General features: G+C 39.3%; 1 protein-coding gene across 2 annotated transcripts in view; it reads left to right on the top strand.

The window, feature by feature from the left end:
- The window catches only part of Rnf182 (ring finger protein 182), a 47,703-nt gene extending 39,979 nt beyond the window's left edge, over nucleotides 1-7,724 (top strand). For both annotated transcript variants that reach the window (XM_048348442.1, XM_048348443.1), the window contains exon 2: nucleotides 5,311-7,724. In XM_048348442.1, coding sequence (XP_048204399.1) covers nucleotides 5,518-6,261 — 744 coding nt within the window. In that variant the 5' untranslated portion in view covers nucleotides 5,311-5,517 and the 3' untranslated portion in view covers nucleotides 6,262-7,724. The remainder of the gene's footprint in view (nucleotides 1-5,310) is intronic.
- Nucleotides 7,725-15,070: the final 7,346 nt, after the last annotated feature.

The raw sequence follows: 15,070 nt of genomic DNA, 5'->3' as shown, positions 1-15,070 counted from the left end.
TTCAAATCACTGCTCAAGACACCTTTGGAAATGTTGGGAGAGTTCTCGAATTCCTAGCAATGAGAAGCAGAATCTTAAGAAGCCTTCAGAGAGAGAACAGATTACGATGAGGTACAGACTAGCTGTAGATTTCACGTCCATGATATGGGAAGCTGGAATTGGCGATGTCAGTTCTGTGAGGGAAAAAGCCAGCAGTCTGGAAGTTCCAGAAGGAGCCATGTAGCCCTTTTCCGGTCAGAGATAGCATACATTTATTTCTTCAGTAAAATGAATAAGAAAAAAAGAGTATCAAACACAAAACCCAACCAACAGCACAGATTTCCAGATGAAGGAAGGTACTAGGAAGAAAAAAGAATGTCAAATTTTATCAGTTAACTTGAGTGTGAAGGAAGGGATAAGTTCACGTAAAAATCTTTTGAGTGTCAATGAATTGAGTTTTCCCGTTAAAAGTTTTGACATGTGTCAGGTTAAATTAAAAATCAAAACCCACGTATGTGCTGTCTATAGGAAATACTTGAAGTAAGGTGCTCAAAGTTGGAAATAGGACAGATAAAGATTCTGGCACATGTGGTCAGTGGAACTAGCAAGTTAGGATTAGGTGGGATATTTAAGTTAAAGGCACAAATAGGAAAGAAAAGATACTGTATAGTGATAAAAGGCAGGATCTATGAAGAGGTTAAAATAAAACTCATAAGTAATATGATAGTCACAAAATACACAAAACAATGATTAGAAATGCAAATTATGTGGAGACAGTTTACTATACTGTCTCCACCTGTCATAATCGTGTACACATCTGAAAGGCAGAAAAGTTTTGTGAATAAAAAAGTTGGGTTTAATAGGTGTACTGAAGTCCTTCATCCCTTGAATACAGAATATTATTTTCTAGAATATTTAGAAAAATTGATCATATACTTGACTAAAAGAACACCTTTATAAATTCAAAGGAAAAGTGATTTTTGTAGCTCTTGTTTTTAAATCATCTGTTAAGATTAAAAATAAGTCACAGAATGTAATAAAAAGAAATTTTATTTTGAACTTAAATACTTTATAACTTTTGTATCAAAGAATTTGAACTGCCAGGTACCCATGGCTCAGTCTGTAATCCTAGGTACTCAGGAGGCTGAAATCTGAGGATTGTGGTTTGAAGCCAACACTGGGCAGGAAAGCCCCTGAGACTCTTTATCTCCATTAAACAAACAAACAAACAAACTACTAGAAATGCTGGAAGTGGTGCTGTAGGTCAAGTGGTAGAGCGCTAGCCTTGAGCAAAAGAAACTCAGGGACAATGTCGAGGCCCTGAGGTCAAGCTCCAGGACCAGCACCAAAAACAAAAAACAGAAAAAAAAGAAAAAGAAAGAAAAATACATCAATTACTGGTTCTCCAGTAGCATAATAAAACTGATAAAGATTTATTTATCTGATTAGGAAATTAATAAAGAGCAAAAGAATTTAGAAGACCAAGTGAGACAGAATAGGATCAGAGGATAATTCAAGGAAGATAACAAGGATAAGATTGTGTGGCAAAAAGTTTGACCAGCCAGCAGAAATGGATTTTTTTTCTTTGCCAAATGCAAAGGTCCAATTTGACTGAGGAAGAAATGGAATATTTGCATAAGATAAGATGGTAACTGTAAGGGAGATAGAAAAAGATGAAAGACCTACCACTGAAAATGGGGATGGAATTACAGTAAAATTACAGCTGCGTCTTACATACATTTTAAAAAAGAATGTGTTTTATCAGCATTTCAACTGGCCAAGGAGAAGTTGAAGAATTCCTAACTCATTTATAAAATAAGCACATATTTAATACCAAAATTCCATGAAGTACAAAAAAAGCCTAGAAATTAAATGAACTTTGAATATAGATGCAAAATTCTCAAAAAAAATATTAGCACATCAAAGCCACTGGTGTATTTGAGGACCCAACTGTGACCACAAGGGTTCATTCTAAATATACAGGGACCTTAGAGTCAAAATGACACAGGTAAATCTTGTTTGGAGAACTGTAACAGTGGGTTGCCTGCTTTCTGAGAGGAACAGTCACCATGCTGTTCTCTACCACTCCAGAAAGAGACCCTTGCGTGTTCTCATTTGTAAGACTGTGGCCAGGACTCAAGGCTGGATTTGGGGCTAACCAGAGAACTGTATTAGAACTAGCCTCTCAAGCTGATATGGTGGGTTTGTAAGAGTTGTGCTTGGTAATAGGGTAGGCATCTTCCTCCCCCCCCCCCCCCAGTCCTGGAGCTTGAACTCAGGGCCTGGGCACAGATGTCCCTCAGTTGTTTTGTTCAAGTTGAGCCACAGTTTTGGTGGTTAATTGGAGATAAGAGTCTCACAGACTTTCCTGCCTGGGCTGGCTTTGAACTGCAATCCTCAGATCTCAGCCTCCTGAGTAGTTAGACTTACAGGTGTGAGCCACCAGCATCCAGCTAAGGTAGTCATCTTTTTGAATGGAAAAGTGAACAGTTAGTATTTTCTTTGCATGTGACCAAGAAGCCCCTATCTGAGGCTCTCATAACAACATAGTTTTATAAACATATAAAAGATCTTCTGGTGTAGTCCTTTTTTTGTTGTTGGTGCATGCTAAATTGCACATAGAGAGGCTTCTATCTTGACATTTGTATACATGCATACAATACACTTGCTCATGTTCATTCTCATCATCCCTCTTTCTTTTCCCCTTCCTTCTTGATATAATATTTCTGTGGGGAAAAAAATCAGCTTTGGTCAAATAACAACTCAGCACAGGCATACAAATAATTAGGCCTCAGAATTGCCAGGTAGGCATTGTGGCTAGTCCTCCTGTGATGCCTGGAAACATGGTCAGTTGCAGTGTGACCAGCTGGCCATCGGATGCTGATGCACACTGTGTCCTCACACTTAGGCCTTCTCTTCTCTTCTCTTTCTCTCTGGGCCTGACTTAATTCACTTAACATAATTTTTTCCAGGTCCTTTTATTTCTTTCCAAGTGATGCAGTGTCATTCTTTCTAATGGATGAGTAAAATTCCATTGTGTATATATTCCACATTTTCTTGATCCATTCATCCATTGAGAGGCATCTGAGCTGATTTCATACTTTGGCTATGTTCATGCAAACACTCATGTAGAATAAACACTTTTTTTAACCCTGTCTATATTTTTTAGCTTTTCACCATTTTATTGACTGGATTCCTTTTGCCACAAGTGTACATCTTGCCACTGATACTCAAATATGCATTCTTAAAGAATAAGAAACCAATTAAAAATGGAACAAAAGTCAGAAATGAAAAGGAAGTTAGTGTGTGTGCACACACTTCAGCTCTTCATGATTTTTCAAGTTTTCCAAGTAGCTAACCACTGCCTCTTCTGTGTTAATTCAGTATGATCCATAGCAATTTTAAATTCTAGCAGAGTTGTACTCTGCTTCTTAGAAATGTTTTGACAGTCTTCTGCTATTATTGCTTGTGGGGGTATGTGATCAGAAATTTGAATACATTTTGATATTTTCCAAGCAAAGCATAATTTAAGACAAACCTACAACCCCAAATGTTTTGTCTATTAAAATTAAGGAAAATGGTTTGGAGGTTTCTCAGACTGCTGCTCCTTTTCATTAGTACCATGGACAGCTGTGTTCACAAAATCAACCTTCAGCCCTTTGTCCTGAGGCAGTGACAATAATGTTACTGTCACGAGTATCAGGATTGCACGTTGCTTTCTGCTGACCACAGGGAGGTTGTGGGAAATAAAGTAGGTGAGTAGGTGAACGTTGAATATTTTTGGACAGCCATGTTGGGTGATCCTTCCTAACATGGAGATGTGCTTCGCACATGTTCTCTGCATTTACTTCTCTATTTTGAAAATTAGACTAGACTTGCTTATACTGCTTATGTCAAGTGGCATTGTGTCATTCTACCTTGCATGATTGTGTATTCACAACTGTGGCCTTCAAGCTTATATTGATATGAAAAAATTGAAGTGGAATAGCCAAACAATAAAGGCGATTATAGAATAGACTTCTTTATACCAACAAGTTGAGAGCCATCTACTCCACAAACATGTTCTCATCTCCATCAAAACAGTTTCTGAAATTGTATTCATTTTTTGTTGTTGATTTTTTGTTATTGTGAAGGTTGATAATGAGTACATTTCTTTTTGAACAGTGTCACCCCTTCCCTGGCTCTCTCCCAGTGTTTCCTTCCTGTTTCCTCCCCCCACAAGTTGTATAGTTCATCTTCAGCACAGTGTCTTGTGAGTACCACTGCTACATTTGTTCACACTCTGTCTCACCATTTCTGTGCTCCCTCCTTACCCTCTCCAAAACAGACAAACAAGACAAAGGTACAGAAAATGAAATCAGCAACAAAGGAAATGTTTCCATTTTTTGGAGTTCATTTTGATAAATATCCTTTTATATGATTGTATGTACATAGCTATTGAGCCTTTGTGATCCTCTTCTAAGAATATCCTCTTTTGGTCTCACTGTGTGAATGTCTAGAGTCCTGTATAATTTATCATGTCATAATATATTTTCTTGTCTTTTATCATCCAGTATGTTTACTTGTAGATTTATAGGCACATTCTAGTTATAACAAATGAAGGAAAACATGCAACCTTTTTCTTCAGGTTTGGCTTTCTTTGGGTTTCTTCAGGTCTGGCTTGCTTCGTTTAACATCATTTTTTCCAAGTCTTTCCTTTTCTTTATGAATGAAAATGTATTTTTTATTTTTTATTTTGGCCAGTCCTGGGCCTTGGACTCAGGGTCTGAGCACTGTCCCTGGCCTCTTCTTGCTCAAGGCTAGCACTCTGCCACTTGAGCCACAGTGCCCCCTCTGGCCGTTTTCCATATATGTGGTGCTGGGGAATCGAACTGAGAGCTTCATGTGTAGGAGGAAAGTACTCTTGCCACTAGGCCATACTCCCAGCCCTAAAAATGTATTCTTAACGTTCATCCTTAATATTCTCCTTTGATGGTTAGTAGACACCACTGAAGGTACTAAGATGGTTGGTTGTTGTTTGTACCAACATTGATGTTTCTGATATGAGTCAGAACTTGGTGCAGATTTCAGAAGATTTCTTTTATCTACATATGTGATAGAGCTTGACAAAACAGTATGTATCTACTGATATTTGTAGTTCCTCCCCCTTACCATATCTGTAGACTGGAACAGCCTTATGGAGATGAGACTTCTGTCCCAGGAATGGAGATTTAGCTAGTTAATCTGTTGCTTCTAGTCTTCAGAGCTCAGAAAATTTCATAAAGCATATTTCAGAAATACCCTTTCAGTGCACTGTTTACTATATTAGAATCTCTTTGTTTTCCTTTTCAGATCCTTTGGACGACCTTTCTAAAATACACACTTGAGACAGAGTTATAAGCAGAAGCTAAAAATGCCCGGAAGATTTCTGGTTTCCTTCACTACTTTTCCAGCCTTTTGTCTCCCTTCCTGATTCAGATGACAGGATACTCAGCACACTGTAATCAGTGTGGTTCTCCAACTAGGTGTATCTGTGGAAGATTGTGCATGTAATTCAAGATGGCCAGCCAGCTGCCTGAAGATGCCGCAGAGTCTCAGGTGTCGGATGAGCTTGAGTGTAAGATCTGCTATAATCGCTACAATCTGAAGCAGAGGAAGCCCAAGGTGCTGGAGTGCTGTCACAGGGTTTGTGCCAAATGCCTCTACAAGATCATAGACTTCGGGGACTCCCCGCAAGGGGTGATTGTCTGCCCCTTCTGCAGGTTTGAGACATGTCTGCCTGATGACGAAGTTAGTAGTTTACCAGATGACAACAACATCCTAGTAAACTTGACTTGTGGAGGCAAAGGGAAGAAGTGCCTGCCAGAGAACCCCACTGAGCTGCTACTGACCCCCAAGAGGCTGGCCTCCCTTGTCAGTCCTTCTCACACATCTTCCAACTGCCTGGTGATCACTATCATGGAGGTGCAGAGGGAGAGCTCTCCGTCTCTGAGTTCTGCCCCTGTAGTTGAATTCTACAGGCCTGCGAGTTTCGACTCTGTCACCACCGTGTCCCATAATTGGACAGTGTGGAACTGCACGTCCCTGCTATTTCAGACGTCTATCCGGGTGTTAGTGTGGCTGCTGGGCTTGCTCTACTTCAGCTCCTTACCCTTGGGCATCTACTTGCTGGTGTCTAAGAAAGTCACCCTCGGGGTGGTCTTTGTCAGCCTCGTCCCTTCCAGCCTCGTCATCCTTATGGTGTATGGTTTTTGCCAATGCATTTGTCATGAGTTTTTGGACTGTATGGCACTTCCTTCTTAATCAATATGCAAAATAAGAAATTTCATACCCATTGCTATGTTAGAAGGATGTATGTATGGTTTCTTTTCCTTTATGTTCTTTATGGTTGGTATTAATGGCATTAACAAAGCCCCAGGCCAGAGCCTGTAGCTTTCCAAACACATGTTGACCCAATGGGTTTTTCTGGATGCTGGAAGTAAAAATATGGTGTTTTTTTTTTAACTTAGGGATTAGCAGCAAAACTGTGTATGTCCAATTTTTATGGTGTTCTGACAGCCACAAGATTCCCAATGCTTCAAACAGACACCAGGTCAGGTGTCCTTCTTTGTGAGAAGTAGAGGTGAACAGATTTCTTCTTTTCACTGTTGTGTACATTCTACCATGCTGGGGGCACCCCAGAGGAAAGTTGCTCAAGACACATAGGTTTGCAAACTGTGTGTTCCACATACCCCTGTGGTGTTGGAACCCCCAAATCATCTTCAGGTGCTTTCTCTCGTACGGTAATACCACTTTGAAGCCTGCTGATCCTCTGAGATGCCTGTCCCCTCTGGGCATTCTCCCTGCCATGAGTCATTCCCTTGGGTAGTTTCAACTGAATATCTTGTTTGCCAATTACTGAAGAGAATGGAAAACATTGCAAAGTTTGCATTGTAGTAGATGTCATGGCAGAATATGGACATTTGTATTTGATCCATGCTCTTCCCTCCATGTCTCTTTTCCTCTCTCCTTAGGCTTCTATAAGAACTGAGGAGAATGAACAACCATTGCTAATGGAAACTTTCCTTCCAGGCTGTCTTTAGAACCTCTTAGTTGATTTACTTTTAACCACACACTCAACCAATCCCACCCCTTATCTTGAACAAAGTTCCATTTAAATTAGTCATTGTAAGTTTATTGAGATGTTCTTTTGAAAAAATTGTTTGAACAATTTGATGAGGATGACTAGGACTTATTTAGCTTGATCCTGTAATAATGTGAGATGAATTGTGGCCATGACAACCCCGAGGCAGACCACAGCTTATAGTGCTGAGAACCTGTGTCTGCTGTCCTGGGCTAAGTTGTACCAGAGCAAGACAGTTCAGGCTTCTGTTGAAACCAAGTGCTGGAGAAGTCCAGGCAGAGCAATGGGCAAAGACCTGCCAAGCTTATGCCTGGCTTGAAGCAGCCTTGCAAGGTAGTGAAGTGCAGCCGGAGAATGCAACTTAATGTAAATGTATTGCTGTCGCTGTTGTTACTAAACCAGTTTTGGAATAGATCCAAGTTCTTAAATCTGCATCAAATCAAGCATAAGCTATGTGTTTTGAGTTGATGAAGTCCTTTCAGGATGTCAGGGAAGTCAAATGTATATATTTATGAGAAGAAATTGTCTCGTAGAGTTTAGGACTGGAGGAATAGAATGTTCACAGAAACTAGGCAAAAGCTCTTTTTAAAAAATCTCTAAAGCCCATTACTGATGATTAACATTAAAATATTTGTAACTCTAAGACAAGGGCATTACTAAGACTACTTTAACTTATTTGTGGTGAAATACTTGTTGCGCAAAATAGTTATAGTGGGCCAATTCTAGTTTCCTTACTAAGGAAAAATTGATACTTATCTAGAATAGCAGTTGGATTTTAATTATATAACTACTAACTTTGAGAACATGGATACCCAAAGTGAGTGTGATGAGAAAGTGTACATGGTATGTGGTCTAATAAATTTAAGCCCAAGACATAAGTAAACACATTTATGATCGCATAAAACCTTGTTTTAGGTAGCAGTGTAAGTACAGTTTCCAGAAATTCATTTGTACTTTGAGTAAATATAACGTTTAAGATATGTTTTGTGGTTGGGGGTTATATAAGATTTTTTAAAATGCTCACTTTGTCTGAAATGTAATCTTGAGTGAATTGGTGAATTGTCATAGGATGAGATGTCCAGAAAACTCTGGATTTGGGTACTATACATTTGTTTGTTGAATAATGTCTGCCGTGCTAATTTTTTTGTCTCCTTGCATTGTGAAACAGTCCTTTTCTTTCATTGCCAGTTAGTCGATTGGGTTTTAAAGAGTTTCAAATGTATGACTATAACAATAACAAAACTCTTCATGCTGTTGAATGTATAAAGGCAATGCTTTAATCTTTTATTCACTGAGATTATGTCTTCTTGTCTATTAAATTGTTGTTATTTCCAAATGAGATGCTTGATTCCTCTGACTTGTCCTTGACATTCAGGCCTTGCCTTAGCTACACACATGAACTGTGGAGGAAATTTGATTAAGCTGATGACTTTATTATGCACGTGGCAATTTCAAAATCTTCCTGCAGAGCTGGCCAGACTCAGCACACTTATAAAAAGGCCTTCATCCTTTTTCTATAAAGCAGAGAAGAAAAATGAGGGAAGATCAAATAAAAATATTTTCTTTGTAAGACTTTTCTTTTTTTTTTTTGGCCAGTCCTGGGGCTTGGACTCAAGGCCTGGGCACTGTCCCTGGCGTCTTTTTGCTCAAGACTAGGCTAGCACTTATCACTTGAGTCACTGTGGCACTTTGGCTTTTTCTATTTATGTGGTGCTGAGGAATTGAACCCAGGGCTTCATGCATGCTAGGCCTCTACCACTAAGCCACATTCCCTGCCCTGTAAGACTTAGTTTTGTTTGATACGATTTTCAGATTTTTTTTCTAGCTGCTCAATGAAATATAGGCCAACTTAGTTGAGGAATAGCTTATCTTGTATCTGGGTAAATATTGAAAATTACCTGGTATCTGATTATGACCATTACTAGGCAAAGTAGAAAAAATTTGAGAATATGTAGCAGTTAAATGCTTGTGATCATTCGTGAAGTGGCAATATACATCCATCAAGAAAAGCTGTTTCATTTTCTTCTGAAATCTTTACATAAATGAGCAAAGCCACAGGTTGAAAAGGCTGTTAGCTGGGCTTCCATAACTTTCCTAAAAACTCATGCCTCACTGCTGAACCATGAAGCAGCCCCTGCTTACAGAATGGTAGATAGATACCTTGGGGAAATTTCCCAGTATACTGCCTGGTATACAGACTTGAAGGCAGATGGATTCTGGTGAAGTCTTATGTCACAGGAAAGGGAAGCTGGGAGAACACAGAGAAAGCCTTTGATTGCCACGTGGGACAGCAGGTTATGAGTGGGTTCTGCATACTTTTTGGTAAACAGCTATTTGCCTGGATTTTACTGAAACACTGTAGGAAGTCCACAAATTATTTCAGAGTTTTTCTTAAAACCAGTAACTACATTGGTTTTGGGTAAGATCCCTAGGACTTTAACCATTTATTCTTGTAGCTTGAGTGTTGTGTGTTTGCTGCCTGTTTATTTCTCTTTCCTTCATTACCTTTGTAAGTTTTACTCCTATAGAATTAATGCTAGTTCTTTCCTTACAAGCAACTTTTATTGATTGATTGATTGATGGTACTGGGGGATTGAACTCAGGGTTTCTTGCTTGTTAGACAAATATTATACCATTGGAACTATGCCCCGACCCCTTTACTTTTAGCTTGTTTTTCATATAGGATCTCATACTTTTGCCTGGAGCCAACCTCAAGCCATCATCCTACTTATGACTCCTGTGTAGCTGGGTTTACAGGTGTGCTATACTGTGTTTGCCCCCCAAGTTGACTTTTATGTAAAAGATGCTTTTTTTTTTTTTTTGGCCAGTCCTGGGGCTTGGACTCTGGGCCTGAGCACTGTCCCTGGCTTCTTTTTGCTTAAGGCTAGCACTCTGCCACTTGAGCCACAGTGCCACTTCTGGCCATTTTCTGTATATGTGGTGCTGGGGAATCGAACCCAGGGCCTCATGTATATGAGGCAGGCACTCTTGCCACTAGGCCATATCCCCAGCCCAAAAGATGCTTCTTAAGAATGCAAATAACTAAATATTGAAGTTTGAGTAAATGCCAAGGAATTCTTGGAAACAATACTCATTCAGCTCAATTGCTTGTATCATTTAAATCTGGTATAAGTATAGATATGTATAGATATTTATGGTTCTGTTCTGAAGGTGCTCTAAGTTTAGGAATCCGAAATTAGTGTGCCCTGAATAATTTGTATACTAAGTTGGGCTATGTACTAATATATTTTTCAAAGTGGTTGAACATTGATTTAATTAAAACATTCAATTAAGTAAAAAAATTGCTTAGCCAGCATTTTAATTAATCAAGACTTTATTAGGGTTCCACATATTAGCCTTTAAATTGAAATGGTTGACAGCAGATTGTTTTATTTTGGTTTTCCCATGAAGTGCCATGGAAGTTTTCTTTCCTTTCTTTCCCCTCCCTCCCTCCCTCCCTCCCTCCCTCCCTCCCTCCCTCCCTCCCTCCCTCCCTCCCTCCCTCCGTCCCTCCCTCCCTCCCTCCGTCCCTCCCTCCCTTTTTTGGTATGTTCACATATGTTTATATCATGTGAGAGGTTTGGCCTGGGGACTTGGCTTTGGAGACTGGCTTGCAACAGCAGCTGAGGATGAGGGATTGGAGAGGAGAGAGCCGAAGTGAGCTCTCTACAAGGCTAAAACTTGGGATGCTTAGTAGACCGATGTCAAAGGAGCAGCTAGCAAATGTGTGGTCGTGGGAGGCAAGAGGAAGGAGTAAAATTAATATTATGCATTGAAGTAGTGGAAACAGACCTGATGTTGATTTTTGAAAAAAAAAAAAAAGGCTCCTTAAGATACTTCTCTGAAGATTTTCAAATATCTAGAACAGTTGAGTGCTTTACTTACCTCTCAAGCAACAGTAACTTTCAGCTGTGTTTGTTTTTTCTCTCTCAAGTAAATGTATGCCATATAATTCTAAACTTAACATCTTCCCCTATTTCTTGCCAACACAATCCCAATATAGCAGAACCAACCAAGAATTATCTCTTTGTGCTTAGAAGTATTCTGGAGTAAGGTAAGGTAATTCTGAGAGCTGGTTTTAAATCCCTTCCCAACAGTTAAGAATAAGTAAAGCTGTTATAGCCTCATGTCTTCACATAAAAAGCTAATCTTCTAAGAAAATTTTAGGCAAGTTTTGTAATAGCACTTTAGCTATGAAATGTTATTTTTAGTACTATGTAACATTATTAGTCGATAAATGAACAGATGTTTTTGATATGTGTTGAGCCCAAACCTCCTACACTCTCCTTTTCTTTTCTAATTTTTTCTGATTTATTTAATGTCATTTGTGGAAGAACCTAGTGTCCGACCTCCTGCATACTTCCTGTACACACACACACACACACACACACACACACACACAGACACACACTCACACATTTTGGGAAATGGATCTGTGAAAAAGAACAACATTAATCTTCTAGCAGTTAGTAATTATTCATTTAAATACCAGTGCAAAAATAATTTTGGACCACGAACAACTACCCTTTTGATGTCTTATAGCATGCTAGAATTAGCTGCTTGTGGCAGAGGTAATTATTTCCTCATTTGCTGACCATTACTGAGCAATAGAGATTATCTTTGCTAAACAATGTACTGGTTGTTGACACTGCTTCTGTATCATAGGAACTTTCTATCTTTCTTCACATTCCAGCTTGAATTATATATTTCAGTGGTTAAACTTATTGCCACTACAGATTTTATTTCTGGATAGAGTTTCAAAGCTATAAAATGATTTCCAATTAGATTCACTAGAATCACCAGTTAAAAAGGAGCAAAAGCGTAGCCTACTTTTGTGGGGCTTTCTGTCGCTGGAGTGGAGGATGGAAGGAAGAACTGTTCCAGGAGACTGAAAACTCTAAATTCTGTTTTTAGAACTGAAGAGGAAAATTGTGTCACTAATTACTTAACCCTGTTCCCTACTTATAGCTTTATTTCCCAAATGGGAACCTTGCCAGATTTTTTTTTTGATAAATACTTAGATTCATTGCTTTGACTCATGTTATTGGCTAGCTTTTTTTTTTTTTGCATAATATACATAGTCCTTGATTCTCTGAAATGAAGGCCACTCACATCATATCTCATTGGAAAAATATAAAGACAGTGTGGTATTTAGAAGGAGTCATTAAGGTGAGTGTTCCAAAATATATGATGTGGGACACCAAAGTCTGAGAAGGCTGGGTGTTCTGGCTATGTGTGTTGAAGAAGCTGAGCATCTGTGTCTTCCCCTCAGACTCCCACTGATCATCAGTACCATGCAGTGTCTGAAAGGTGAATCAGTAAAGCCTCTATCAGAAAGAATGACATTGTCCCATTTGTAAGGAAATGGAAGAACTTGGGAAAAATTATACTAAGTGAAGTGAGCCAGACCCAAAGAAACATGGACTCTATGGTTTCCCCTCACAGGGAATAATTAGCACAGGTTTAGGCTAGTCACAGCAGAGGATCACAAGAGCCCAATAGCTATGCCCTTATGAACACATAAGATGATGCTAAGTAAAATGAACTCCATGTTATGGAAATGAGTGTTATATCACTGTTGTAATTACTTTCAACATGCCATGTGAAACAGTAGCTTTGTTTGTTGATAATCCTCTTGTATCCCTTCCTGTGGTTGTACTCACACTATCACTGTATCTCATCTGAATACACTGGATACTGTATATACTGGTATTAGAACTAGGGGAGTGAAAGGGAATATCAAAACCGAGAGACAAAGGATAAAAAGACAAAGGACTCCAAAAGCAGTACTTGCAAAACATTTGGTGTAAACCAACTGAACAACTCATAGGGGGAAAGGGGTAGGGGTAGGGGGAGGCGGGAATGAGAGAGGAGGTAACAAATAGTACAAGAAATGTACCCATGGCCTAATGTATGAAACTGTAAAAAAAAAAAAAAAGATGAATCAGTGAAAGACACCTGCTTAAATTCCCATCAAAATCCAATGCTGTTTTTCACCAAGATGGAGAAAACAATCCAAAAATTCATATGAAACCACAAAAGATCTTGAATAGCCAGAGCAATTTTAGGCAGAAAAAGCAATACAGGAGGTATCACAGTTCCAGACTCCAACTGTACTACAGTACTACAGTGACAAAAACAGCTTGGTACTGGCATAAAAATAGACCTGAGGACCAATGGAATAGAAGACCCAGAAATAAACCCATATATTCACAGTCATCTGATAAGGGAGCCTGACAAGGGAACCAAAATATACATTATTGTCACTTTGCAGAAGTGCCAACTCAAAATGGATCACAGACCTCAATGTCAAACCTGAAACTTTGAAATCACTACAAGTTGGAGTAGGAAGGATATTAGGACCTAGTAGCATAGGCAGGAACTTTCTGAAGAGAGTCCCAGGGGCACAGAAAATAGGAAAGGGACTTGGCAAATGAGATTAGAGCAAACTAACAAGTTTCTACATAGCAAAGAACATAGTTATTAAACTAAAAAGACAGACAACAGAGGACCTTTACTAGTTGTACATCTGACAGGGCTTAATATTCAAAATATACAAGGAGATCAAGAAACTAGCCAATTAATAAATGGGCAAATGATTTAGAGACAGGAGGAGGAGGAGGAGGAGGAGGAGGAGGAGGAGGAGGAGGAGGAGGAGGAGGGGGAGGAGGGGGAGGAGGAGGAGGAGGAGGAGGAGGAGGAAGAGGAAGAAGAAGAGGAGGAGGAAGAGGAGGAGGAGGAGGAAGAAAAAGAAGAAGAAGAAGAGAAGAGGAGGAGGAGGAAGAGGAGGAGGAGGAGGAGGAGGAGGAGGAGGAGGAGGAGGAGGAGGAGGAGGAGGAGGAGGAGGAGGAGGAGGAGGAATGGCAATAAATAGATGAGGAAATGCTCAACATCCCTGGCCATAAAGGAAATGGAAACCAAAACAACACTGAGATTCCGTATCACCTTAGTTAGATTGACTAGCATGGACAACAACAAATGTTGGCAGGGATGTGGGGAAAAGGGAAGCCTATTACAACACTGGTGGGAATATAAAGTACAACCACTCTGGAAGGTGGTTTGGATGTTCCTCCAAAAACTAAACGTTGAATTACCCCAGTGATACCATTCTTGGGCTTCTACCCAGGATTTTATGAGGCAGGACATGGTAAAGACACTTGCATGTCCATGTTTGTTGCTGCACTGTTCCCAATAGCCAAACTATGAAACCCATCCAGATGCCCTGCAATGGATAAGTGGATCAGAAAAATGTGATGTGCACTGGCACATGCATGTGCACCCCTCCCATATATTACTAATCCATTAGAAAGAATAATATGTCCATTACAGGGAAATGAATGGACTTAGAAAAATATGTTAAGTGAAATAAGCCAGGCTCAGAGAGACAAATGGCACATGTTTCCTGTTATATGTGGAATCTAGATCTAAAATACAAGTGTGCATGGTAAAATATACAGGGCTTAATACACTTACAAAAATATAACCTGACTAAAGGAGGGTATACTTAGGGAAGAAATCCAAAAGGTAACGCCTTTGAACAACAAAAGTACTGTTTATCAAAATGAATATCAAGAAGTGGAAACATGTTTGGGGGGATGGGCAAAAAGGGGCACAGGAATGGAAGGAGGAAGGGTGAGCAAAGTGGTCATTATATTTAATGTACATTAAAGAGTGAACTGTATAATAGAAGTAGGGATGGGAAAGAGAAATGGGAGAGAATGAAGGAAGGAGTGACATTGAGCAATAAATATTGTACTCATAAATTTGACTTGAGGATTTATAACCACTTTGTACCAATCTTTCATAATAAGAATTAAAGGATACTCATTTAGTGATGTCTCATCTGACTAATGCATACACTGTTTCCGAAACTAACATAACCATGGAACTCTTTCTCAAGGTACCTATTAATATTTTGTAAAATTAAGAGTTCTGCAGCACCATTTTTGTGAAATGTGCCTCAGAATTGATTTTCAAAACAACTTAGCC

Source organism: Perognathus longimembris, chromosome 6 (genome assembly GCF_023159225.1).
Source record: "Perognathus longimembris pacificus isolate PPM17 chromosome 6, ASM2315922v1, whole genome shotgun sequence".
In the NCBI taxonomy this organism is placed as follows: domain Eukaryota; kingdom Metazoa; phylum Chordata; class Mammalia; order Rodentia; family Heteromyidae; genus Perognathus; species Perognathus longimembris.
The sequence above is the reverse complement of the archived record's forward strand: the minus strand, read 5'-3'. Positions and strand labels throughout refer to the sequence as shown.